Source organism: Ammospiza nelsoni, chromosome 4 (genome assembly GCF_027579445.1).
Source record: "Ammospiza nelsoni isolate bAmmNel1 chromosome 4, bAmmNel1.pri, whole genome shotgun sequence".
Classification (NCBI taxonomy): domain Eukaryota; kingdom Metazoa; phylum Chordata; class Aves; order Passeriformes; family Passerellidae; genus Ammospiza; species Ammospiza nelsoni.
Window position 1 is genome coordinate 47,495,999 of NC_080636.1, and position 23,889 is coordinate 47,519,887.

At 41.1% G+C, this 23,889-nt stretch overlaps 2 protein-coding genes across 5 annotated transcripts in view; both read right to left on the reverse strand.

Moving 5' to 3' along the window:
- Positions 1–10,787: 10,787 nt before the first annotated feature.
- On the reverse strand, positions 10,788–17,424 carry ADAD1 (adenosine deaminase domain containing 1). Of its 4 annotated transcripts, none has more exons than XM_059470434.1 (12): positions 17,249–17,424; positions 16,723–16,920; positions 15,897–16,028; positions 15,314–15,481; positions 14,729–14,791; positions 14,116–14,238; positions 13,885–14,008; positions 13,536–13,706; positions 12,505–12,731; positions 11,778–12,015; positions 11,255–11,387; positions 10,788–11,081 (listed from the first exon to the last, which is right to left on the reverse strand). In XM_059470434.1, the coding sequence occupies exons 2-12, from the start codon at positions 16,907–16,909 to the stop codon at positions 10,968–10,970; spliced, it is 1,680 nt and encodes a 559-aa protein (XP_059326417.1). In that variant the 5' UTR covers positions 16,910–16,920; positions 17,249–17,424; the 3' UTR covers positions 10,788–10,967. The 4 variants fall into 4 exon arrangements, with proteins under 4 accessions (XP_059326417.1, XP_059326415.1, XP_059326416.1 ...); XM_059470432.1 differs by having other exon boundaries at positions 15,897–16,070; XM_059470433.1 differs by having other exon boundaries at positions 15,897–16,070; positions 17,143–17,292.
- Positions 17,425–17,854: 430 nt separating this feature from the next.
- The window catches only part of BLTP1 (bridge-like lipid transfer protein family member 1), a 93,571-nt gene continuing 87,536 nt past the window's right edge, over positions 17,855–23,889 (reverse strand). Inside the window, exons 76-86 of the mRNA XM_059470222.1 lie at positions 23,354–23,614; positions 22,793–22,943; positions 22,361–22,518; positions 22,066–22,258; positions 21,651–21,868; positions 21,217–21,468; positions 20,474–20,677; positions 20,050–20,244; positions 19,493–19,627; positions 18,896–19,061; positions 17,855–18,561 (exon numbers count right to left, since the gene is read on the reverse strand). Coding sequence (XP_059326205.1) covers positions 18,345–18,561; positions 18,896–19,061; positions 19,493–19,627; positions 20,050–20,244; positions 20,474–20,677; positions 21,217–21,468; positions 21,651–21,868; positions 22,066–22,258; positions 22,361–22,518; positions 22,793–22,943; positions 23,354–23,614 — 2,150 coding nt within the window. The 3' untranslated portion in view covers positions 17,855–18,344. The remainder of the gene's footprint in view (positions 18,562–18,895; positions 19,062–19,492; positions 19,628–20,049; positions 20,245–20,473; positions 20,678–21,216; positions 21,469–21,650; positions 21,869–22,065; positions 22,259–22,360; positions 22,519–22,792; positions 22,944–23,353; positions 23,615–23,889) is intronic.

Sequence of the window (23,889 nt, forward strand, 5' to 3'; positions counted from 1 at the left end):
ACTCTGCTGTGATTCCTGTGACTCTATTGACAGTAATCCTGTACTATAATAGGAGTTTGAAAAATACCTGCACATGAACTCAAGTACCAACCAAGACATTCACTTCAGCTGAATACTGCTTTGTTCTGGGGATGGAGAAAGGAGGCAAGCACCTTGATCAACAAGATGCCAAATGCCTCACTGAAACCACAACCTGTCCCCAAAATTCACCAGTCAGCAGGTTTGCAAGGGCAGAAAATGAAAAAACAAAACAAAACAAAAAAACAAAGATGGAAGTTCTCAGATTAGAAAGACAAGTAAGTCTGAACTGAGAGGAGTCAGATCCTATGTAAAAACTTTTCCAGACTTTGAAGTTGTACAGATTAGGGGTTTAGTCAGTGTGTGCCATTTACTTTTAGTCACTTTTAGTCACTAAAACAGAAAAATCAGCCCTTTTTCTTTAAATTACGCACAAGTACTACAAGTACAAATAATCCACTAAAACAAGAATCTTCTCCCTTTCCCAACCCCTGACTCATAAACATCATTTCCCTTTAAAATATGTAGCTTACTGCTAATTAATCTTCCTTAAAAATTTAGGCAAGGCTTTCAGTGTTTCTTAAAGCTTTTCAGGCAGGGTGCATTTTCTTATATCATTGTTTTAGTGTAATTAAATTTGGAGATAAATGAGATATCAATCAACTTACCTTTCATAATAGTGCATTAAAACAAAGAAAAAACAAAAAAACCCACTGTATGATATGGTTACTGGTACCTGACCCCAAAACTTTAAAAAGTCAGGACTTTTCCAGGTCTGCATTTGTAGCATTACTTTATCCTCTGTGATTCCAGGACAATTTAAAAGAATAACTTTATTTCCTGTTAAAATGCTAGCAACTCTAGTGAAGTAAAGCTGGGAGGATTAAATCAATGAATAAAAGCCCAAGTAATTCCTTGCCCAGTAATAAATATGAGCACATACTGAGCAGCATAACTGAAATCTGACCAGCACAGCAGAGTTGTGTGCTAACACTAACTGAGGGGTTTGCTGTTTCTCAGCTCATCAATATACTCCAAGCCGTGTCTTCCTCACCTGGTACATCCAATAAAAACGATCAAAACAAGATCTCTGTTGCTTTCTCCTGTTGGACCACAAATCCTGCAGCACAATATTAAGCAGAAATGAATCACTCAAACTCCCATGCACAATTTATTAAATGCTGCATATTAAGATTCCATCCTCCTGCCTGGATGTGCAAGTCTCTTTGTCTTTGAAAAGAATGAACAGATAAAGAGCTGTTTCCAATTACACCTAGACTACAACTAGAGTAGTTTATGTTGTACTGACCTGGTAGCAAACTTGCTGAAAAGTTCTGACAGAATGCTCAGGCTTTCTTTTTTTCCTAAGATCTCCAAGACCTGAAAAAGAAAAGAGCAGGAAGCTGAAGTTGACAACCCAGTGCTCAGTAACTCACCTCATTACATATTGGTTACTATCAAGAATAAATACAAGATACAAAAATAAGGTGCCAGAAAAAGTTTGAAACTGCACAAATATTACAATATTGCAAGCTCAGATAGCAACTAGGACTTGTTTATAACCATAGACATGAAATGTGCTTATTTCAAAACAGGATATTAAGATGTTCTCTAGAGCTGGGATGGCAATGCTAATTAGCACTGAGTAAATGACTAAGGGACAGACACACACTAATAAAAAGAATGATACTAATGGCTGTGTTTCATCCAAGTCAAAGTGTATTCTAACCAACTTCCAGCAGCAGATCCACATCCCCTCTGATTGCAGGATCAGAACATGCAATGTGGGTTTCCATAATGCAATGGCAGGTGAAACAGTTACCCACCCAGTCCTGCACATCCTAAATGCTACAAAACTTCAAACAACAGCAGTGTGCAAACCAGGATTTATTCCACACAGCTTCAGCAGCTGAATTCACTGAGCAGAACTGTGTTTCACATAACGTCAGAACCTGCTGGGCAGCAGGGGGAGTATTTGGCTCAGACCTACACTCAAAGTGAAGGAAACCATTAATTTGAAGCACTTCATATGCCAAAGAAATCAGCCAACGGGCACATGAAGGAGAAAACAATACTATCATTGCTTGAGTTCAGTGTCAAATGACTGCCTACTGCGAACTTCAGTGCTGTGATACACACCACAAGATGCAGCGGGTTAGGTATCAGCAATAAAATCTGTAAACATTTTACAGTGGTACATTTTCATTTTAAGCTGCAGAAAAGTGAAAGTTGCACACAATGAAAAAAGAGTAGTGTTAAGATAAACAGCAATAGAAGGGAGAGCTTCTCATCCCCAAACAAGGGATTCTGATGGATTTTTTTCATAAATGTTTCAAATTTGATGCTATAAAGACTGAGTTAGGCACCTAAGCTTCCACTGCCTTTGCGAAAGATGACAGGTAAAAAAACCACCTTCAGACAGGAAGCCAACTTTCTTCCTGTTGTTTAATCAACAATTACTAAAATTAGAACGTTTCTTTCTTCTTCACTAAAGTCATGATTAAAATATACACCTTTAGGACAACATTTTGTATGGCAGGAGTATAGTCTGTGGCCTATTCTATGGGGGAGTAGGACAGTGCAGGAAAAAGTGTTTCATGCAGGAAGCACAAAGAGAGGCTGCCAAAAGTGAGTGTGGGCTTCTCTTACAGCAGTGAATGTAGGTAAAATCCCTTCTGCTTGATAAAAATTCCAAAGTGTCATCAAGGGAGGAAAAACAAAAGTAATGATTCTTGCCATACAGGTAGAACATATGAAAAAATGTGTAATAAAACCTCTTCTTCACGACGCCCCCATCTTTTTCCCCCCCAGAAAGAAGAGTATAAATACACTAAACAGCTTAATGACAACTTATCAGCTCTCACCATCCATCCCAACTCTAATATTGGCATCCAGATAACACTGACACCATGTGCAAAGCCCTCATCTTTGGCTGTGTTGCAGCAGTAATTCTCATGAGTGCAGCTTATGGAGCACCTCTTAATTGGACTCAAAAAGCAGCACGCCTGGAAGCTTCAATAGCTGATTTAGGACTCCTGAAAGACTTCGACAACGTAAGTGGCGACTTTCTGTTATCTGAAGATTCATTTGTATTTCTTTTTTCTATGTAATTTTTTCAGAAAAATTAACTTTCCCCCCTCCTTCTCTACAGGATTTTCTTGACTTTTACACACCGAATGACAGACAGGTGAGTTTGAATTTTCTGTTCGGTTTTAATTCAATTTAGGGAGTGCAATTTCTTAAAGGAACTTCTGATTTTGCTTTTTATTCTCAAGCATTGAAAGGTTGACATGCAATATTATCTCATTGCCTCTGTGCAATAAGGAACACAAAATTAATACTTCATTCATCCTGCTCAAGCATGCTTGAGTTCACAGGAAAAAAGTGGTTCATGAAAATTTAAAGACGGTATAAGATTTGCAGGAGGCAAATACTGTTAGCTCTAACACAGGAACAATTCTGAGAATGAAACCAGACTTAGAAATAGATTAAAGCAATATCCACATGAAATCACCCATATTTTATCTAAACTAGCGGCAGAGCCACTGGTTGGTTCTGTTTAAGATGTTTAAGTTTTCTGCACCCCATCAAAGATGAAACTCAGGTATGCTCTACTTAATTCTCTTCATGAATACAACTTAACCAAGCCCTTCTGGATACATAAGCTGTACATCATGCTGTATAGCACTGAGTTAATAGCTGAGGCTTATTCGCACAAGAACACCATCACTGGGGTCACCTCTCTCTGAAACTCAGCTCATCAGTGTGCAGAGAGTATTCCAAATACAGCTGTACTGCAGACAGGCTGCTGATTTGTAGTGCCTTTCATTCAGCATGCAAACAGCCCAATCAACAAGAGCATTAATTATTTAGTACTGGCAAGTAGTTAAAAGCTTTACACAAGTTATCTGTTAGCTGCTTTGAACCTCTGGTAAGTTTCTAATTCAGAAGACTTCTCACTTAAAAACACTTTTGTTTCAGTATAGATTTAAAGTCAGATTCTGCAACCACTTCCTTATCTATGTCCCTTTTCTCATCTGCTGGCAGCATTAAGACCTGGCTATCTGAGAGCTCCAAGTCTTAAATGCAAATGTTTGGGGCTGATCGGTAAGGCATTATCAGTGAGTGCCTGAAATAGCTTGCAAAAGTGGTGTGTAAAGTTATTTACCCTGTTCAAAAACCAGCTGTGATGCAGACATTAGATAGAGCAACCAAAATGCATCAATTCAAGATGTCTCTAGGAGAGGCCACCTGTTTGCTAACCCGTGATTTTCAGATAGCAGCTAGGAGTAAGGCTCGCTTCAGGAGTAAATATTGCAGCTTTGGGGCCCCAAGAGATATTGCAACACTTCAAGTGTCTTGTGAAAGTTACTTTTCAAAAGCTACAGAATTAAGGCCCCGTATAACATCTCCCAATATAACTTTGAGGGCAACAAATGAAGTGTAATACAGTGCAGAAAACAATTTTTTATCCTGAGATGAGGACAAAAAACCCAGGAAACTGAGATTTTGCAAAGTGGAACAACGAAAACAAGTCACAAATATAACAATTTCACTGACTGTTCTAGGAGTGCAACCACACAACTCTAGCATGCTTCCTGAAAGAACTGGAGGTCTTGAAACAAGATCTGGAAGAGGACAAACGGCGACCTGTAATAAATATCCAGAAGAACCTTGAGGATTTTATGGTAGGCCATCTTTTACAAGTGCTACCAAAAAAAAAAAGGAAATAAAAAAGTGTTTCACCATTAGTGAAAAACCATGCCAGAATCAGCATGTTCATGTATCAAGATCTGTGTTACCATAAAATACAGGGTTTTTTTTTTTACAAAAATATGCTATGATGAACTATGTGAAAACACCTATTTGCATGGTAATCTAAATACAGTAAAATACATTTGAGCCCTACGGGTCATACAAGCCAACATTTAACTAAAGATGATATTTTCTTTGCTGAATCACGCCAAGCATCTTATGCTGACAAAAGCTTGCTTTTAGGAGCTTAACAAATATTTACATAGCAATGGCTTTGAAAACTGTGCCAGTTTTCAGAAAAGTTTATGACTGGAGGGCTCAGGGATGAATGCAGTACACTCTGACATACTACTAGACTAAAATCCATGGCCTAGACATCCTTGTAGCATTTTATGAGTACTCCTCAGGCTAGAAATACTAAGGGTTGTTTTTTGTTAAAGAAAAATCTTTACAGAAGTTCAAGTATCATTGTTAAAACCAGCTAGCAAGGAAGTTATCATCAATCAATAAAATTCTCTGTATTGCAGGACCCTAATTTCTCAAACCTGACATGCAAGAAGTGTGAAGCCAATGAGAAGAAAAAGTTTCCTGAATTTCACCAAGAAATGACCAGATTCTTGCAATCTATGCAGAAAGAAATTGTATAACCATTTTTATTTTTACTGCTACATTATTTATTGAAATATTTAATTCTGAATAATTTATATATTTTGCCATGAGGCATACTACTAGCTTGTTGTCCATTTTGGGATCACTAAATGTTCTTAATGTGGGTGGTAAGACTGTCTGTTCTAAGATCACACTTGATCCTTTTTGTAAGCCCTAGGGGCTCAATGTTCTTTGGAAAACTCATTCATTATCACTTTGTCATCAACCTGAGACAACTATTTATTGAAAAACCTATTAAAAGTTATTGTGGATTATATTTAATAAATGTCACAGACATATAAAAATCATGTCTAAAGTCTTCTTTGTTATGATACTGCCCTTTTAGAGGGTCACTTAATACTCTATTTTTTTAAAAAACACACAAAAACCCCAATGAAGCGTTCAGCAGCATGCAAGTGTGCAGGTACCAGGCTCAAAGCAAGACATCTGCAGATAACCTTTTTTAAGCAATATAAAATGCCAGTTTATGCTGGCATGCAGCACAAGGTTTAGAACACTAAATTGCTCCCCCTCATAAAAGAAACCTTCATTTTTTCCTGAGCTGTTCTACTTAGCTACACAAGCTTCCTGCAAGACACATTTTTCTCATTGGTGTAAGCAAAATAGTACTTCCCAAAATTCTTCAGAGACAGGGAAGCATTATGGAAACAGTAACACACTTGAAATAACAACTGTGCAGGTAACTGAGGTCCCAGAAAACAAAACTGACATGAAATTGAAGATTAATGTACAAATCTAAATGAACACACTGCAATGTCAGAAATCTTTCCATGGAACCTCAGAAATGTCCTTACTCCCAAAGCAGATGGACTCAGTTCTGTGACAAAGAAACAATGTAAGAGCACTTTTTACTACACAAAAGCCGCAAGTCAATACTAACAAGGCAGACTATAATTGATGAAAGTCAGCCTACTACAGCAGCTATCATCTATCATCGTTTAGACTTTGATGTGCTTTCCTGGTGGGTGTGGTATGGAGTACTTCACCTTAGACTTAAAACCAGACTAACAATGGAAAAAACAGCAGTTTCCTTGCATGCTGCAAAGAGAAAATGGGTGTTAATGACAGCTTTCTGCCAAAACTGGGAAAATACTCACAGCACTGCCGTCTGTTTCTCTACTCATCTTCTCTTCCCACGGTGAAGGAGTGCTCTGTCCCCACCCACAAGGACTCAGGAAAGTAAATACTGTCAGTCACCTCAGCCACAACCAGACAAGCCCCACCCTTCCCTCAAATCAGATGACAGTAACAACAAAAATACTTGAATACAGGACACATATGAGAAAACAGGCAAGAAACTTCTGCATAAGAATTCCTTCTACCTTGGTAGTCTTTATAGAAAAATCCTTCTCTTTACACAGATACCTTTTTACTCCAAAAATTCTTAAATGCAGCATGTAGAAAGAAACAGCATCACCCATAACACAAGGCTTTGCAAACAAACCTCTTCCAGAATCAGCTCAGACATTTCTCTGTGGGCAGTGTTGTGGTAATGCTGCTCTAACTCTCGACAACCAGAAAGGGCAAAGAAGCAGTTTTCATTAAAAACAATTCTCTTAATAAATAAGGCTTTCTTTATTATTTTCTTAAGCCCAAGAGCCCTCAGCTTTGGCAGATGGGTAAAATCTACCCCAGAGTCAGTCTGTGCAGCTGGACATCCCACATGGAATAACCACAACATGTCCTAAATCCCTAAACAGTAAGTGTTAGGTAAGGCAGGAAGAGTCAAATAGTTCAGAAAGCAGGAAAGGATGGTAAAGAGATATTCACCCATGTATTCATAAGGAAAGGCAGAAGCTGGAGCTCACTAACAACTTCACAAACACAAGCAGTGTGGAACTACGTACACTTTTTGTGGCATTTGGTCTGCACAAACTGCTTTGGAGTTGGGCTGTTCTGAGACAGCTGCAGGTTCACAGACATGGAAAGAGGAGGCTTTGCCTGTCCTGGCTCCAGTTCTGGGGATAACATCACACTTGTACAGTAGCCATGATCTGCTGTGGATTTTCAAACCATGTTCAGGCTGCCTTGCTCCCCCCCCACACAGCACCTCCAGCAAGAATTTCAAGATGCTTTTTCAAAGAAACATTTGTATAAAGACTGCTGACACAAAGAACTAGCTGAGGTGTGAGGAAGGTGCTTGTGCTACACATGGTTATGTCTGTCAAATCTACACCTAATTATAGGAAGGTCCACATTCTTAAACAGCATCTGCAGGGCCAGCTTCTGTATTTGCCCAAGCTTTAAAAGATGTTTTTAGATCAAAAGGATGCTGTTAAAAAGCATCTGAAAATGCATAAAGGTGAACTTTACTAAACGTACCTTCCCCCACTATGCTGTAAAAAAACCACAGAACCCCTAAAAAGAGTTATCAAAATTGATTTCCTGACCTGCCTTCCCCTGCTTGATTGCACAGTTCTAGTATCAAATCAAGATGTTTGACATGTGCCACGAAATGCATGTGACAGACAGAGGTGTATGCATATATGGCATGTGACATTTGTGAACTTACCAAGTCTGAGACATGGTGTGACATGATATGACACATGACATTGAACAGTGGACTAGCCCTGCCTCAGGCAGAGGCAAAACCAGCTGTGGGATTATTTTTTGCCCCAAAACCCAGGGGATGTGGCAGGCAATGCAGAGGTGTGGAAACACAATTTGTACCTGAAGGGGATTTGATTTCTGGGGGAAAACAGTCTGTAATGTTGAACTGTGTAATACTGTATGTATTGTGTGTCCATCTAGGATAGACAGAACCCACAGAGATGGATCAAATTAACTCAACCAACATCTTGGAGGGAGAGCCATTGGCTATGGAAATGAGACCTGTGTTCCTGTGTAAAAAGGATGAATAATGTTCTGGTTCCATCCAGGATAGGATTTTCTGCAGCATCCAGGAGAGGGCACAGCCAAGACACAGAGGTCATTTGGTACCACCTCACATCATTACCAGGGATGTCAGAGAGGGGTCCTCTTCCAGGGAGGATTTCTTTCTGGTTCAGAAAATGGTGGAAGGAGCTGTCCACTATTTTCTGTTATTGGGGTTTTTTCTCCCCCATGTGAACCATTGCTGTTTCCAGTAAATTGTTCTTAACTCCGAGGCCTTTGTCTTTTCTGCCCCCAGTTCCCCACTCCATGCCACTGCAGAAGGGAGGTGAAGGGAGAAGCATGGAAGCTGAGAGCAGCACCTGGTTTGGCGTCTCAGTGGGGGCAGGAATCAGGAAGTACCACTCCTAGAGGTCACTGTCTGTCACTCCAGCCACCCAGGTAGAGCTCCATGAATTGGAAAGCACACCCCCACACTCCATGTGTACATCCATTCTTCTCCCCAGAGCTCAGTTCTCCTCAAGAAGGGAGGTGAGGGCTGAGCCCTGCCACGGGCTGCTGCTGGTACTCACCTGCCTGTGTCTGCTCTGTGCCACATCAGTGTGATGCACACCTGCTCCGTGTGCATGGATCTGGCTGGGAATAGCTTCAGCCTCAGCACTGGAACTGCAGCACTCTTGCCTCTCTCAAGCTTCTAAGATCATACATGTTGGAAATACTGAAGTAGCCAAGGAAAAACCTGGACACATCTCCATGCTTCCATTTACTAGCTTGGTGCATGCTGCATATGCTGCTACTTAATCAAAGAACAATCCAGGCAGAAGAACTGGACCTACACTGGTGCCATCAAGCTACTGCTCAAGGACACAGTGATCATGTCCAGCCAAACACATCCTTTCCACTAACAAATATCTCTCTTCCTAAGGCAGCAGTAAGTTCCATGGAAATTTCAGTTTGCTGTCCAATTAATAAAATGGCTGCAGCACACAAAAAAAACCTCAGTACTTGTACATATTTAAGGCTTCTGGGTCAACTACAGGAAACACCTTGGGGCCAATACCTCAGCAGAAGACTAAGGCCATATAAAAAGCAATCCAGGAGTGTACAGAATGCAAACACATGTGTGGTATGCTACGTGTGTGTCAGATTTAACATGTATATCACTTCCCAGCATCTCTATGTATGAAGATATAGCTAATGCATTGTCAAGGACATTTATTGAACTTTTAACACCCCTACAAAAAGGCAACACTGTGCTCTAGCCTGGAACACGATGGCCATTCCCAAGCATTCTTAGAAAACATTACATGGAACAAGCAGTCTGTGGAACATGTGCCACAATAAACCAAAAACCACCACACAACCCCCAAAATTAAGGGACAGTAACAGAAAACAAGAGAGCACATAAGCCAAAAAAAGGTTGAGGACCAAGCAGTAACAGGTCAGCGAGTTTCAACAACTTGTGAGTCAGCATACAATCATCCCAACAGGAGACTCTCCTATTAGCTGGAAGAACAGATCAAGGAAAGAAACACCAGGAGGAGGAACTTCTTTGAGAATCCTCTGACACTGAGAAGGTGAAACGTGACTACAGCCCTACGCTCACTATTCCTGATGTATGGGAACACTGTATAACCCCCCTCACATGATTTACAGGAATCACAAACACAATCCAGGTGTACTGTCTAGCTTGAACACGCCACTGTTCACAACACCAAGCCAACTCCAAACATGGCATGCAGTAACACCTTCCCAATGCTACCATGTTCCCACCAGGACTCAAAAGGAGTAAATTCCCTTGTGGCAGGCACTATTTTCCAGGTTACTGTGTATGATGCAGATGATTTCACTAGGACTTGTCAGTGCAGTGATGAAGTCATCTTCAGTGCAGGAGTCCAACTCATCCATAAGCATTAACGCTGATGGGGTTTGAGGCAAATCACAAAAGTTGAAAAAATCTTGTTTCTGGAGACTTCTGTACTACATTGCATTACTTTCTCAATTACAGCTTTGACACCTGCATAATGCTTTAAACCCACCAGCAGAACCAGTAATTATCACAAAACAGTTGACTAACAGCCAGTCATTCCAGGTTTCACATTTGGAAGGACAAAAATTATTATTTAACTCTTCTAGCACAAACAACATAAACTATAAGCCAGTTGGCAGACTGACACTACACAAAACTCTCAGCAAAGGATGAATGCCTACAGATAAGCACAGATTGTCCATGTGTTTTTTTTTTCCTGGAAGACTCTCATGTTAGCATGCCTTTTTTCTGAAGAAATCCAGCTTTTACTGGTTTTTTTTTCTTTTCTAAAGTTATGAGAAAGGGAGGAAAAAGAAGAAATCAACGTACAGAAATCCTGAAACTATCAGGAAAAAGCCATGTTAATTCCACAGGGTGGGGATTTGTAGGAGTCAGGGTCAGTGAAATGAGGTGGCACCGAGGGGCAAAGCAGAACAAAGTTTTACAAAGCTGTTGGATACTCCCACCTGTGAGAAAACATCAATTTTGGGAAAAGACTGAACTACTACAGGTAGTTTAATAACCGCATTTAAACTGACAAGAAGCAGTTCTGGAATTGTTTTCTTCCTGTAACTACCAACTTGAAAGTTGAACATTTTACTACTCAGAACTCTATTTACTGAAACAGATCATTCAAACCAACTTGACATTTAATCCACCTCCATCAATCACTGAACTGCTCAATATGTGGAGACTTCACAATCCACGATCCGTAACTGTGCTGCTCTAGGTAGCTTTGCAGCAAGCTTTTAGCTTCTTGGTACAACTGAGATTTAATCTAAAAGAAGAAAAAAGATACACCTTGTAAAATCTCAAGAATTACAGTTACAGAGAGATCTGTAGAAAAAGCTCAAGAATTACTCAGAGGGATCAGAGTTCTCTGCCACCAACATGCAATTAAACACAAGCACAAACACTGCAAAAATGACCCCTCTCACCACATCAGCTCACCTTTGCCTCATGGTACGTTGGAAACTGGAGCAGGTCAGCCCGTCCTGCTTCCCTGGCGAGCATCCTGAAGCGGCTGAACATGGCGGCCTTGCACAGGCGGCTGGCCAGGCAGCTGCCGCTGCGGAACGGGGAGCTGCGGGCAGAGCGGGGAAACAGCCATGGAACTCGGGAACAAACTCACTGCAGGAGATGCTCGGAGCCTTACAGGGGTTTTCCCCTCCCCACTAACACTTGGTGAATGCCATCGTGCTGGAATCCATCTCAATTGGAATCCCAATTACTTTTATGCATTGTGAAAGATAAAACATTTTCACTACTACAGGCAATCTCCACTGAGAGAGCTGTTTTGTTCGGTGTCTTGGAATCTCACTGTGAGCTTACAAGATCTCTAAAACTTCACCTAATCACAGGATTAGCTTTCAACTAACACAGGAGAGAATTTCTCTCATAGCTTAGAAAACTGAATACAACAATAAGCCAGCACAAACCCATTATACCCATTAAAATGAAGATAAATACTGACCTTTCAGTGGTTTTCCCACTTAATCCATCCACAACCTCCAAGGATGCATCTGACAATGTCCAATTCAAACTAAGCGACCACTGGTTCAAATCTGTTTGGATTGGCAGCGCAGCTTTCACCAAGTAAATGTGAGATCTGTTGACCAGGTAATGCACAGGAAGCTTCGAAATGAGTTCATCATCAAGACGCTGCTTTATGGTTATGTCCAGTCCTTTTGTATCCTTACAACTTCCATTTCCTAGTGAACAGGACCAGATCAGCCACATGCAAGTACATCAAATAAAATAGTTAAAAGTGCAGATATTTCTGCATTCTTCATCTATTATAGTCATTTTTCCCATAAAATTCATGTTCGTAAAGATCAGTTCCAACATTCAATTCACAGAACAAAAATGATTTCCCATTTTCTTCCCCAGAGGCACCATTATTTTTACTGGAAAATGTTTTCTTTTTTGAACCACTGTTTTTCACCAGCTCTTTACATTCCCTACTCAAATTTCAACCTTCCAGACTAGAAAATATGTTGAGGAGTTTGCCCACATTACCTCAACATTCAACAGCATTTCTGACTGCCTACTAAACAAATACACTTTGGTTCACTGCATCTCCAAGTACAATTCTTAATTCTTCCAAGTACCTCTGGTTTAGTTCATGCTTTATAAAATGCAACCAAACTGGAATACAGAAACACACAAACCCCCCCACCTGGAGCTGGCACTGAACATACCCACGAGAATGTTGCTGATGTACACGGGTTCGATGAAGTGGCTCAGCAAGGCTCCCTGAAGACCAACCACCTCCCACTTGGTGAGTTTGTCCCCAGCTGACATGCTGCTCACTCTGACAGTCTTGGGGGGACAGCAGACAGCCAGGTAAATCCTGCCTTCCAGGGCAACGTGCAGACTCAGCTCTTCGCTGGCTTCGTAAGCAGAGATGGACTGGGGACCAAGATGCCTGTGGCAGGACAGGAGAACGGATTTCAGTGAGCAAGCACTCTGATCAGAGATTGCACGAAGCGCTAGCTAAGGCTGCTTTTGACAACAAAAATCACCACTACATCTAGGCCTTGTGTTATCTTCAATGTCTGTAATTCTTAAAAACACCAGACTGAATTGCTCAAGTGCCTAGAATACTGAAATCAGTATTTAAATAGGAAATAGCCACTCAATCTAATCTTAGCCACCAGTCTAATTTTAATGCACACATTAAAAAAAACCAAACAGCTGCAAACAAGCTGTCACTTTTTGTCTACCCACACTGTAACAGTTACTTGCGAAAAAGCAGCTGTAAGGTTCTTAAAATCTCCTTAGAAACATAACTCACACTGTGATTCAAAATATTTAAGTAAGTAGATACAACACCTAAGGGAGACAAACCAGTGGTTGTTCTGAAGCAAAACAGTTTTCTCCCATAGTTACAAAGAGGTAAGACATCAAAGCAGAGCCTCTGGTTTCAATTCAAGGCTTTTTGTACTCCAATCTTGTAGTGCATTTGATGGCATTAGGTCATTACATCCACTTGCTCAATGGTTAAATTCATGATTTCATAGTATTTTAATACTATCTTGGGAAAGGGGTTAACAGCTCATTGTCTGTAATAAACAAAACCAACAACTAATATAACCCACAAAGAAATTTTCTGTATCACCATATTGAGCTGTACTGCATATATATCACAACTACCCTGTACATTAATGTTCCCAAAACAAAATAAAAATTCACCTTCCACTATTATCTCAGGAAATGCCACGGTACTTACACCTCTGATTTTAACTGAGCAGTTCCTTTTGGAAGCTGGTTCATGTAGAGAGACAGAGTTATGTTCTGCTTTAAGGTAAGCAGCTTCGAGCCTGGTGCTGTGCAAAATATGGATCTCTCTGCCTTGGCTGGATTTTTGTTATAGAACAGCAAAAGGTGCCTGTACAAGTATCTAAAATAAAAGGAAATTATGTATTTTACATTGAATACTTTAATAAATTATTATATATAATCTGGATACCCATTTGCATTATTATTTATTATTTGTTTCCGTAAGTATAGAATTCAAGTGCAGCAGTGACACTGGCACAAAGGGGCGGCAAGGGAAGGATTTGCAGGGACATTCCCACCTGAGCAGGGAACGCCTGGCAGTGACGATGGCATGGCTGTCGTGCAGGAGCCTCCCGCAGGACTCCACGCGCCGGCTGTAGTTGCATTCTCCTGTCCCCAGAGCCACCACCTCGTGCTGCCCACCTAAAAGCACACAGGGTGGGGGGTTCATCGGGGCTGGCTGCCCACCAAGCTGCTCCCAAGCTCTCAGTGTTCCCCCTCCCCAAAGCTCCCAATCAACCCAGACTTGCCCTTCTCAATGATGAAGGCAGCCAGGGAGCTGCCACAGCTTTGGTACTCAGGATGTTGGCTAGTCAGGCGGTTGAACACTTCCTCCAGCGTTTGTGAGAGCTTTTGATAGATATGTTCTCCTCCTAAATGGAACAACAGAATCCATCAAGACACAAATTTACAGGTACCAGAAATAACAGACATGAGCAACTTGCCAAATGTATCCCTGAACACATGGTATAAGCACAACCACACATTTTTGGGATTCTTAAGATCCCCAGGATGAAAAAAAGCTCAAGAACACCCAAATACTTGATGTCTTTATCATCCATTACAGTAACAACAGATACAGCCCAAGTTGGATCACCTACTGCACACTAGCTCAAGTAAGGACAGAGAATACTGCTGCTATTTCTATCACTACTGGTGACACAAATTCAAGCAATTTACTGAAGGTGTGTCCTATTGTAGAACTGATCTAGTAATATGAGTTCTTACAGTCTTCAAATACGTTTAAAACAATACTAACAACATAGAGAAGCACTAAGTGTATTAAAAGATGAATAATTTTTAAAAAGAAACTATTTGCTGAGCAATTTCAATCAACAGAGGAAAAGCAAGACTATTCCTTACCAGTTCTTGAAACACAAGCAGAGTTTCCTGGAGGTCGAGGCTCAGCAGGAACACAGGAAAAAGCTAAGAATTTAAGAACATTTTGAAGTGGGATGGATATGCCTAATTTCTAAACATGAACCTCACATTATCTGCAGCAAGTCAAACTTTCTAATTCTCTATGAACCTGCTCTTCTGACTTTTAAGTCCCTGTAAGCTTAGAATGATTCAGACAGCAAAACTCAAAATATTATGGCAAGTGAACTCTGTTGAAAGCAGTATCTCAGTGGGGAAGCCTTTTAATCATAAAAATTCAAACCCACTTGAGATGTACTTCTTGTTGCTGCACCTAGTGAGTAGCAAATCAAGTGCAACAGCAACGAATTAATTCCTTCAGTGTTCCTGGCATCAGCTGATGCAACTCTGTATACACAAATGACAAAAATAAAAACCAGTTTCAGAATCAAACTACAGATTTGCCCCAAGGATTCAAAAAACCTGGCAGAGGCCAATACTGCAATATCTAATAAAACTATAGATGTTTGGCATAGGCTGCTGTTAAGCCAAGCATTTCAAGTTCTAATTAGGTGTTGCTACAATATTTACCTGAATCTTCAAAAGACTTTGCCCCTGTATTCTCCAGGTTGAGTAGCTCAGCAAGAGCCAGTTTAGCTGCATTTAATTTAGATTCCTTCTTGTTCTTTCCCAGCCCAGTCTTGTAGCAAACACCATTTATCACAGCACAAAAGGCAAAGTAAGGCCTTATGACGTCACCTTAAAAGGAGAACAAAAAAGAGAACGCAAGCAGTGAAACTATTTTAAGGCACTTGATCCACAGCTTTATGTCCTTATATTAATTCCTAGAAGAAATACAAGACAAAAAGACAATTTTGGCAAAGTAAAACCCTCACCCATAACCTCCCCCAAAATTCTGGCACCTTTCACTTCATGCACTCTTCACAAAGTTCTGCTAACAGCCATAATTAAAGCAAATTGACCCGATCGATTTCTGTAGCACCTGATAAGGACACACAGCTGTGGAGGCAAGGACAGCACAGCCAAAAGCCAACACAAGCGGGGGCAGCGGCATCAACAGTAACAAGGTTCAGCTGTGTCAGCACCACCCAATCAACTCAGATACCCTCAAGGACACCCAAACACCACTTTATTTGGTAGCAGAAGTGTTTACCGGCCACGCTGGTTTCTTTCAATTCAAGCTGCAGGTGGTGTGTTTTGGCAAACAGATGCAAGGCAGACACTGAGTTTATTACTCCCTGTTTGTATCTTTCAATCAAATCCAGGTCATTCTGCGAGAGAAAGGCTGAAAATGTGGTGGTGTCAGCTCCTTCAGAAAGAAAATGTCCTTAAACAAAATTAAGGGGAGAACTGAACACACTCTCTGAAAATCTGCTAACAACAAACAAAACAACATATATCCCCCTCCCCTCTCTTGCAAATGAACAATCAAATCCAAGTTGCTGATGGCAGATAGCCAACAGTGGAGCCTGTGTTTCTTCCACACAAAGCTGGGCAGCAGCAGGACTCCTTGTTCTGAGACACGACAGAAGTTTCAGCAACCACTGGATGGATGCAACAATCAGCTTCAAGCACAACCACTTCCCAGCCAACAAGAAATCCTCACTTTTAAGAGTCTTAACAGTGCCTTTACTGCAACACAACTACTCAAAGCAATTCAAAATACACCCTGGGACATCTCAAACTGCAGTTAAACCCTTTCACAACGTTATTTATAAAATTCATGCAGCAGAACATATTCTATATTTTGTTACTCTACAGTTAACTTGAACTTTATAAACAGGTAATGCTGCAGACTACACAGGCCACCCCACAACAAATGCCTAAAAAACTTCCAGCACAAAAAGGCTTTAGAAGAGGAGGGACAAGTTTAAGGAGATGCCAAAGTAGTCATGTAAGAAAACACAGCGATAAGAAAAAGCAAAGTTACTTTCAACAGCATTAACAGCCAATCCCGGTGTATAAACTGCAAACTATACCTGGATTTTTCATCACCCCTGGTTCACTGCACATCATACAAGATGGAGGATTCAGCCTTGCAATCACAGGCTCGGAGAGATCCTTTGAAATTGGCTGTCTGAGAACCTCGGGGAGCAAAATCTTCTCAGGTGCGGGGTCGAAGGCGAACATTGCCGCACCCTCAAAGCAGCCAGAGCTGCTCGCCATTTCCGACTGACCTAAGGAAACTTAACTCACTAATGCTAGCAGCAGCAAAAACAACCTGCAAACAACCCAGCAGTTCTCCTGGTCAAGCTATTTCATAGGAACACCAAGAACAACTCGCCCAGAGCTGGGGTAGAACCCAGACCCGGTGTCCTTCCCCACACGGCAGCCAGTTCTCCTTTTGTTACACCACCTCCCCTCACGCCTAAGGCGGCCCTGCCCCTCGAAGGACACACCTCAGAACAACTCTCCTGAGGGACTGAGGCGAACTAAAGCAGCAAAGCTGATCCCTCTCAAGCTTCCAGGCCAAGCCAGCGGCGCCGCAGTTAAAGGGTTTGGTACCTGCACCTGCTGCCCTGGTCCTGCTGTGGAAGATGCCTCAGCGCTCACACCCGCGGACAGGCCAAGCGCCCCTAAGGGCTCACGAAGCTGGAGGAGCCGAGGAAGTGCCGGCTGCCCTGAGGCGATGGCCTCCGAGAGCCGAGCAGCGCTCCCCCCCCTCAGCCCGCCGGTCCCTCAGAGCCGGGGCCGGCCCCTCTCGGCCCTTCCCGCCCTTTGTGAGGGGCGCGGCCGAGGCGCGAGGCCGCAGCTGCAGCTGAGGGGGGAGCTGAGGGAGCGAGGGCGCTACTAAGCTTTGCCCCCTGTGCTGCCGACTCGGCTTCAGTAGCGCTTCCCAGCCGCTTGCTTCACCTTCCCGAGCCGCTCCCGCCGGGCAAGGGCGGCACCCGAAGCCGCCAGAGCCGTGAGGGAACGGGAGCAGCCGCTTCCCCGATCCCGGCGAAAGCGCCGCGTCCGCCCTGCTGGGTGGGGGCGGCGCTTCCCGCCTTCCGGCTGCTTGCCGAGCTCCCGGCTTCTGGGCTTGACCTCACTTCAATCACAGTCTGCAGAGTTACACTTAAAACACTCTTCTCGTAGTTCAGCTTCCTTGATCGATGCAAAAAAAAAAGGTCCTGTACAGTAGTTAAATTTTATTACAAGTGTAATAAACTTCATGATTTTTAGCACTAAGGCAATCACAGTTTCATAAGTTATATATATATATAATTTACACCAGTCTACATTGACAAATCAATTACTGGTCACATCAACGAGGGGTTTGTGTTATGGCAAGTAAAATTTTAAGAAAATTCACAGTTAATCTGCAAGTATTGTAAAGATGCAGGATCATATTGCACATCATAAAATGGACGCTGAGGAGCAGATTTACAGTGTTCCAGCTATTCCTTCACAGAATATACATTGGTCATCATCATTATCATGCAATAACTTCAAATACAGAATGGTATCAAGTACCACAATAAACAGTTACTCACAATGTAAGTTTTAAATAGAGTAGCAAAAAGCTGTTAGGTTTCTCTTTAAACCATATTTAAGTTCTTAAAATATAATAAAACACTTTGATAAAATCAAATGGATTTAGGGTTGTCACATTGTACTTTTAATATTCTTCTTTGTCTTTTCCTTTCTTCTCCTTTTCATCTTGTAGTGCAGTACCAAGTTTCTTTATAAGGACTGACAAAACTTTGTCCAAAGGATCCATAACACCACGCTGCAGCCACTTAGGGATAGTAGTCCTTGCATGGTGAAAGCCCAGCTTTTGGAGGATGTAGTCAACACCAACAGGATCAATTTTTCTCCCAGTCCAGGATATTAATCTAGAAAAGCAATAAATAGACTCAGTCTCAAATATATAAATATAGCAAACAGGCATTTGTATATACAAAAAAAGTCAATTTTCCCCAGTGTTACTCATGGCCAAATCTTAAATCTAACAGGCATTGTTTCAAACTTGATTTAGACACATAAGCTCAAGATGATCAATGGAACATCCTCTCAAAGGAAGAGGTGAAAAACCTGAAATTGATGAGTTTAAAGTTCACTGTATCCTAATTCAGAAGCACCTCCAAAAATGCCTTTAATGTGCATAAAATCTAACCCAGAAGTTAATGCACAGCCAAAGAGACTGCAGCTACTAAAGCTGCTTGTTACCTGAGTGTGGGTTCCAAATGCCAAGTATTGCACATAAACTCTCTCCAGTCAACTGTAGTGTAGGTAATGCTTTCCTCTGCCTCTTTATCAGTGGAGCTGTCCTCAAGGACACCAACAGAATTCTTCTGCCCTGGACGAGCAGCCAGAATGCGAGGAGGAAAAATTGCTGCAAGGGGGAGAGAGGAAAAACACCAGTCAGCCATGAGCAGCTCACTTGGATTCTTTTTGTACACAGTTTAAATAAAACAAAAGCACAAGTCTCAACAAGAAGAGAACCACCTCATGTTTCCAGATTTTCTGCAGAAGGCCACATATTGCTTAAGAATGACCATGCCAAATTTGAATGCTGCAACTGAACATTAAAAAGGCAGAAAAGTACATAATTCTGAAATCAGAAAAATGCATGTCTTAAAAGGACCCCACAGATGAAAGGATTGCAATAGCAAGAATAAAGCTTTCTGAAAGTTTTCATCTGCCTATACCATCTTATGAAAAGAAAGATGGTATTTAACTAAAAATAAAAAAAACTACAAATAAAAATAGGAGACTTAAGAGTATTTGGTCTAGACAAGTGTTACTTCCTGAACAACAACTCACCTTTTTCTTTTTCTTTTAGATAAGCAGACACCAAGTCATGCAGAAACATGATCAGTTCAGCATCCATGGTCACACAGATGTGGTCTGTAAATTCAGTTACCACACTGCATTCCACCTTTGGTTTAACACTTGTATCTACAGCCAAATAAAAATAGCATCAGTACACTTACAAGTACATACAGTAAGTCTAAAAGTACATAGAATTGGAAGGCAAATCATTTGAAAATAATATTTTCATTGAATCAGCAACTTTTGAGAGGAAGGACCGCAGTTAACATTTTAATAAATATAAGGAAACCAACCTATGAAAACAGCCAGTGTAGCTGAAATGTTCATATTCATTTCTTAGTTGTTTTCTACAGCAACCCGTCTCTGCACTAGATCGTCACTCTCTTAAAATAATTCCCTCTACATTTTACTACAAAATGTTATTTTTTCTTGTAGATCTGCAGCAATTCTAATTAAACCCTCTTATCAGCCCACTACCTTTGTCTTTAACTCCTAATTTGCAAGAAATACTTTTTCACCAAGAAAAACCAAATTATATTTTACTGCACCTTGTAATGAAGGCTCTTGGGGCTCTTGAACATGAATAGATTTAAAATCCAGCTGCATCCTTGGCAATGCAAAGATGGTTTCAGTTTCATGGTTGTAACTGGAGCCACCCCTGAAGCCACTTAGCAAGCTCGAGCTTTTCACTGTTGTGCTGCTCTCTGGATTGTTGGCATCAACATTCCGCAGCAGGTTCAACTCTACAGGAACAATGGGAGATGTTAAATCATGACAAGGCAAAAAAGTTAAGAAAAGTCACTTGTAAAACTGCTGCTGTATGATTATTGAGAAGATTTTTATTCTGCTCCCAAAAGCGTGTCTAGAAAAGGTCCATCAAATTTGTTGTTTATACACTTGAGATGCAGCAGCTTTCCAACAGCTCCCTGTGCAAGCAGATCAATCCCCAGACTGAGGGAAGCTGACTCTAACCTTCGTTCCTCGTGGCTGTCACATAATTGAACCACTCCTTGACGCTGGCAACTCCGTGGGGGGGATTTTCGTGGCGCCGCCGTGTTATCTTGGTGATGGTGGCCATGGGGCTCTCCAGGGCCCCACAGGGCTTGGTCACCATGGTGTTATGGCCCAAGTGAAAGTCCAGGGTTTGAACAATGTACGTGGAGTGCTCACTGGTGCCTGCATTGGAGGTGTGGGCAGCGTGGTATGGGAGAGGAAAAAAAAAAAGTAAAAGCAGCTTAGTGAGGGTAGTGGAATTTTCTCTCATTCTCCTACAGGTACTTAATATGAATAATTCGTGTGCCAGTGGTATAAATGCTGGTATAAAGCTTGAAAACAACAGAGAAATCACATCCTCGGTATTTACAAACAACACAACTTCACAATATCAAGACTAATATAAGCAATAAGATCACCAAAACTCATCATACAGCTAGGAAAGACTACACAAACAATTAAAAAGCCAGCAAATCCACTCGGTAGGCTCATTATCAGGGACATACCCAGTACACTTGAAAATGTACTTTATTCCACACATAAGGCAAAATTGTGGTAAAGATGTGGAGGGAACAGATTATTTTTAGATAAATTGTATATTTTTGGGAAATATTCTTGATTCAGACAAAGATTATGAATTTTTCATTTATTCTCATGTAATAATACATCATTAAAAACTCATTTAAAGAAATTTAGAGGAATGAGTAAACAGTTTAAATTACCATCTTCCAAAACTTTCTGAGCTTCTGTCCAAAATGCAATATTGGGTTCTTCCAGGTGAAATAAGGCCCACGATTTTGAGCGGAAATTAGGTCCATGAAAACAAGCCAGGGTCATATGGTTCCCATGCAGGCTCATGGATCCTCCAAACTGCATCCCATCTTCTGGCAGTGGCATCTGGAACAGGGATATGTGGCACCCAGATACCACCTTCAGAACTCCTGGCCAGTGGCGATGATGGGCTGCATCCAACACTATAGAGCAAACGCGAACAACAAACCTCAGGCAAGATGCAGAAAAAGCTGCTGGCATAGTTCTATTTTTAGTAAAAATTGGAATTACGAGTAATACTTTCTGTTTCCCTGACACTGTCTCCTAGGTAACTTTTGCAATTAAAACATTTTAATTGGGAATCATATTTTTTGGTAGCACTTACATTGCTCATGTGAGGCTCTCTCCAAGTTGTTTGCCACTGTCTTGGGAGGGAGATATGGAACAGGTCCCCACGTGGACAGAGCTCGCTTGCTTGTATCAAACTGCTGCGTGAAGAACTCCTGGAGTTTCATTCCTATTTTGATCAGGTCTGGTGTAGTTGACCTTGAAATCATCACTTGGAAGATATCCCATTTCAAGTCCCCATGGACAAATATCTCACTAGATATAAAAAATAGCAAGAAAATAAACCGGTTTTTTTATTGTCAATTCCCTACTGACAATAAAAAAACCCACAACCAAAACCAAACAATGAACCCTTTGCATTCTAGCAAACACATTTCTGGTTAGCAGTATTGGACAGAAGACATTTGACATTATCAAACATCATACATTTTAAGCACAGGAAATATTATCACCTTTTATCAGTCATGCTCGAATCCAGATTATTATACAGATTAATCTTCCATTCATCCTGCAGTTTAAGATCAGCATTACTGAAGATTCCCATGAGGATACTGGATCCCATGTAGTCAACACGCGCTTCAGTAGAACCCATAGTAATTTCAATTTTATGATTGGGCTGTTGGTTTGGGTGCTCAGAAATATGAGCTGAAATAGAACCAAAGCAATAGAGAAATACAGAATTAAAGAGATGAAAATCAGTTTTTCCAGTGATATCACCTTTATTGACTGGAGCACTTTCCAACTTACCCACCATCTCCAAGGTGTTAACATCTATGGTACCTCCAACAACCCCTCCTCTGGAGTCCAGCTGGGACCTTCCCAAGCCCACAGACATGCTGATTTCCCGATCTCTGCTGCTGCCCACAGACAGACGGCCCTGACTTTTCAAACCACTGGTGGTCCACCTAGAACAGAGGTCAAAATAGACAACAACTTGCCAGGCTGCCAAGAGAGAAACTGAATCTATTGGAAAGCAGTAAATAAGGTGGGGTTTAGACATATGTGACTTCAGGATTAAGCAACTACAGTATTCAAGAGGGAATTCTCAGTCCAAAACTGCAAAGGGTAGGATTTTAAAGCTACAAGTCAACAGACTGTAAACAGTCTGTGGGGAAAATATTGCTTTTTTGCCCTCAAAACACCACCAAGTGTTAAAACTAGATCATATTTTATACTTACGTAGTATTGCCCATTACATTGCTCATATTCATTTGAACATTTAATTGTTTTAGGTTCATAGCAAACACAACCAGTGTTTCCCACGGTGTTCCTTGCTGGCTGCCCGCTTTATTTGACTTATTAAATGGAGTTGATGTTTTTGAGAGAGTATCTAAACAGAAAAAACCAAACAAAAATGTAAATTATTCCACATATAGGAAAATATTCCACATACTAGGAAAAACTAGCAGAATATATCCATTTTGAATATTACAAAATGACTGACAAGCACAATATTTACAAAGAGCACAAAACCATGAGAAAAGATAAGTGAGAACTAGAGGATTTGCAATATGCATTGCTTTAGCTATCACAGAAATTGACTCAGATAGGGAAATTTTATGGAAAATATGCTAACAACTTTCATTCACCCATTTTAGACATTTTACCTTCTCTAACTATTGACTCTCCAGTGCCAGACACTGTGGAAAAGAATATTTTCAAAGCAGTAATGACATACTTCTTTCATACAACTGCTGGAAATACTTGAAAAAAAAAATATACAAGTCATTATCTACTCACCCCTCTGAGGCACTGAAGAGTCAGACACGCTCCTGGATCTTGTGACAGCTGGAGACTTGAGGCTGTGAGATGCTGTCCCAGGTGACATACTGCTGCTGGCACTGTGCTCACTGAAAACATTGGGGGACTGTGCCATGTGAGTGAAGGAAGCAGACTGGCAGGGCTGCTCCCATGTCCTGCAGTATGCTTTTCTCGAGGATTCAGGAGAAAGGTGCTGGCTCACTCCTTCAATTGAATCTGGTGTGCCAGGGCCTGATGCTACTGGAGAAAACGCAGCACAGGAAACACAGAAAAACCATTTCATTTGTGTCTAACCATATCCTCACATACACTAAGTAGTACTAAGAAATAAAACTATTTCATTTAACATAACTCAAAGTTTTCTACTCTTTTTTAATATATCATAGAACTACAGAATGGTTTGAGAAGGGCCTTAAATATCTGGTTCCAACCCTGCCATGGGCAGGGTTTATTAGATTGGGTTGCTCAGGGCCCCATCGTACCTGGCCTTGGAATATGCTCTTTAAATTATTACT

What these genes read in the sequence shown, in the direction of transcription:
- ADAD1 (XM_059470432.1), bottom strand. Translation starts at nt 16,909, where the DNA reads ATGGCGAGCAGCTCTGGCTGCTTTGAGGGTGCGGCAATGTTCGCCTTC. An exon ending in TGCTTGTGTTTCAAGAACTG is followed by an intron (nt 14,239 to 14,728) that starts GTAAGGAATAGT and finishes TGTTCCATTTAG; the next exon opens with GAGGAGAACATATCTATCAA. An exon ending in CAACGTACCATGAGGCAAAG is followed by an intron (nt 11,082 to 11,254) that starts GTGAGCTGATGT and finishes TTCTTCTTTTAG; the next exon opens with ATTAAATCTCAGTTGTACCA.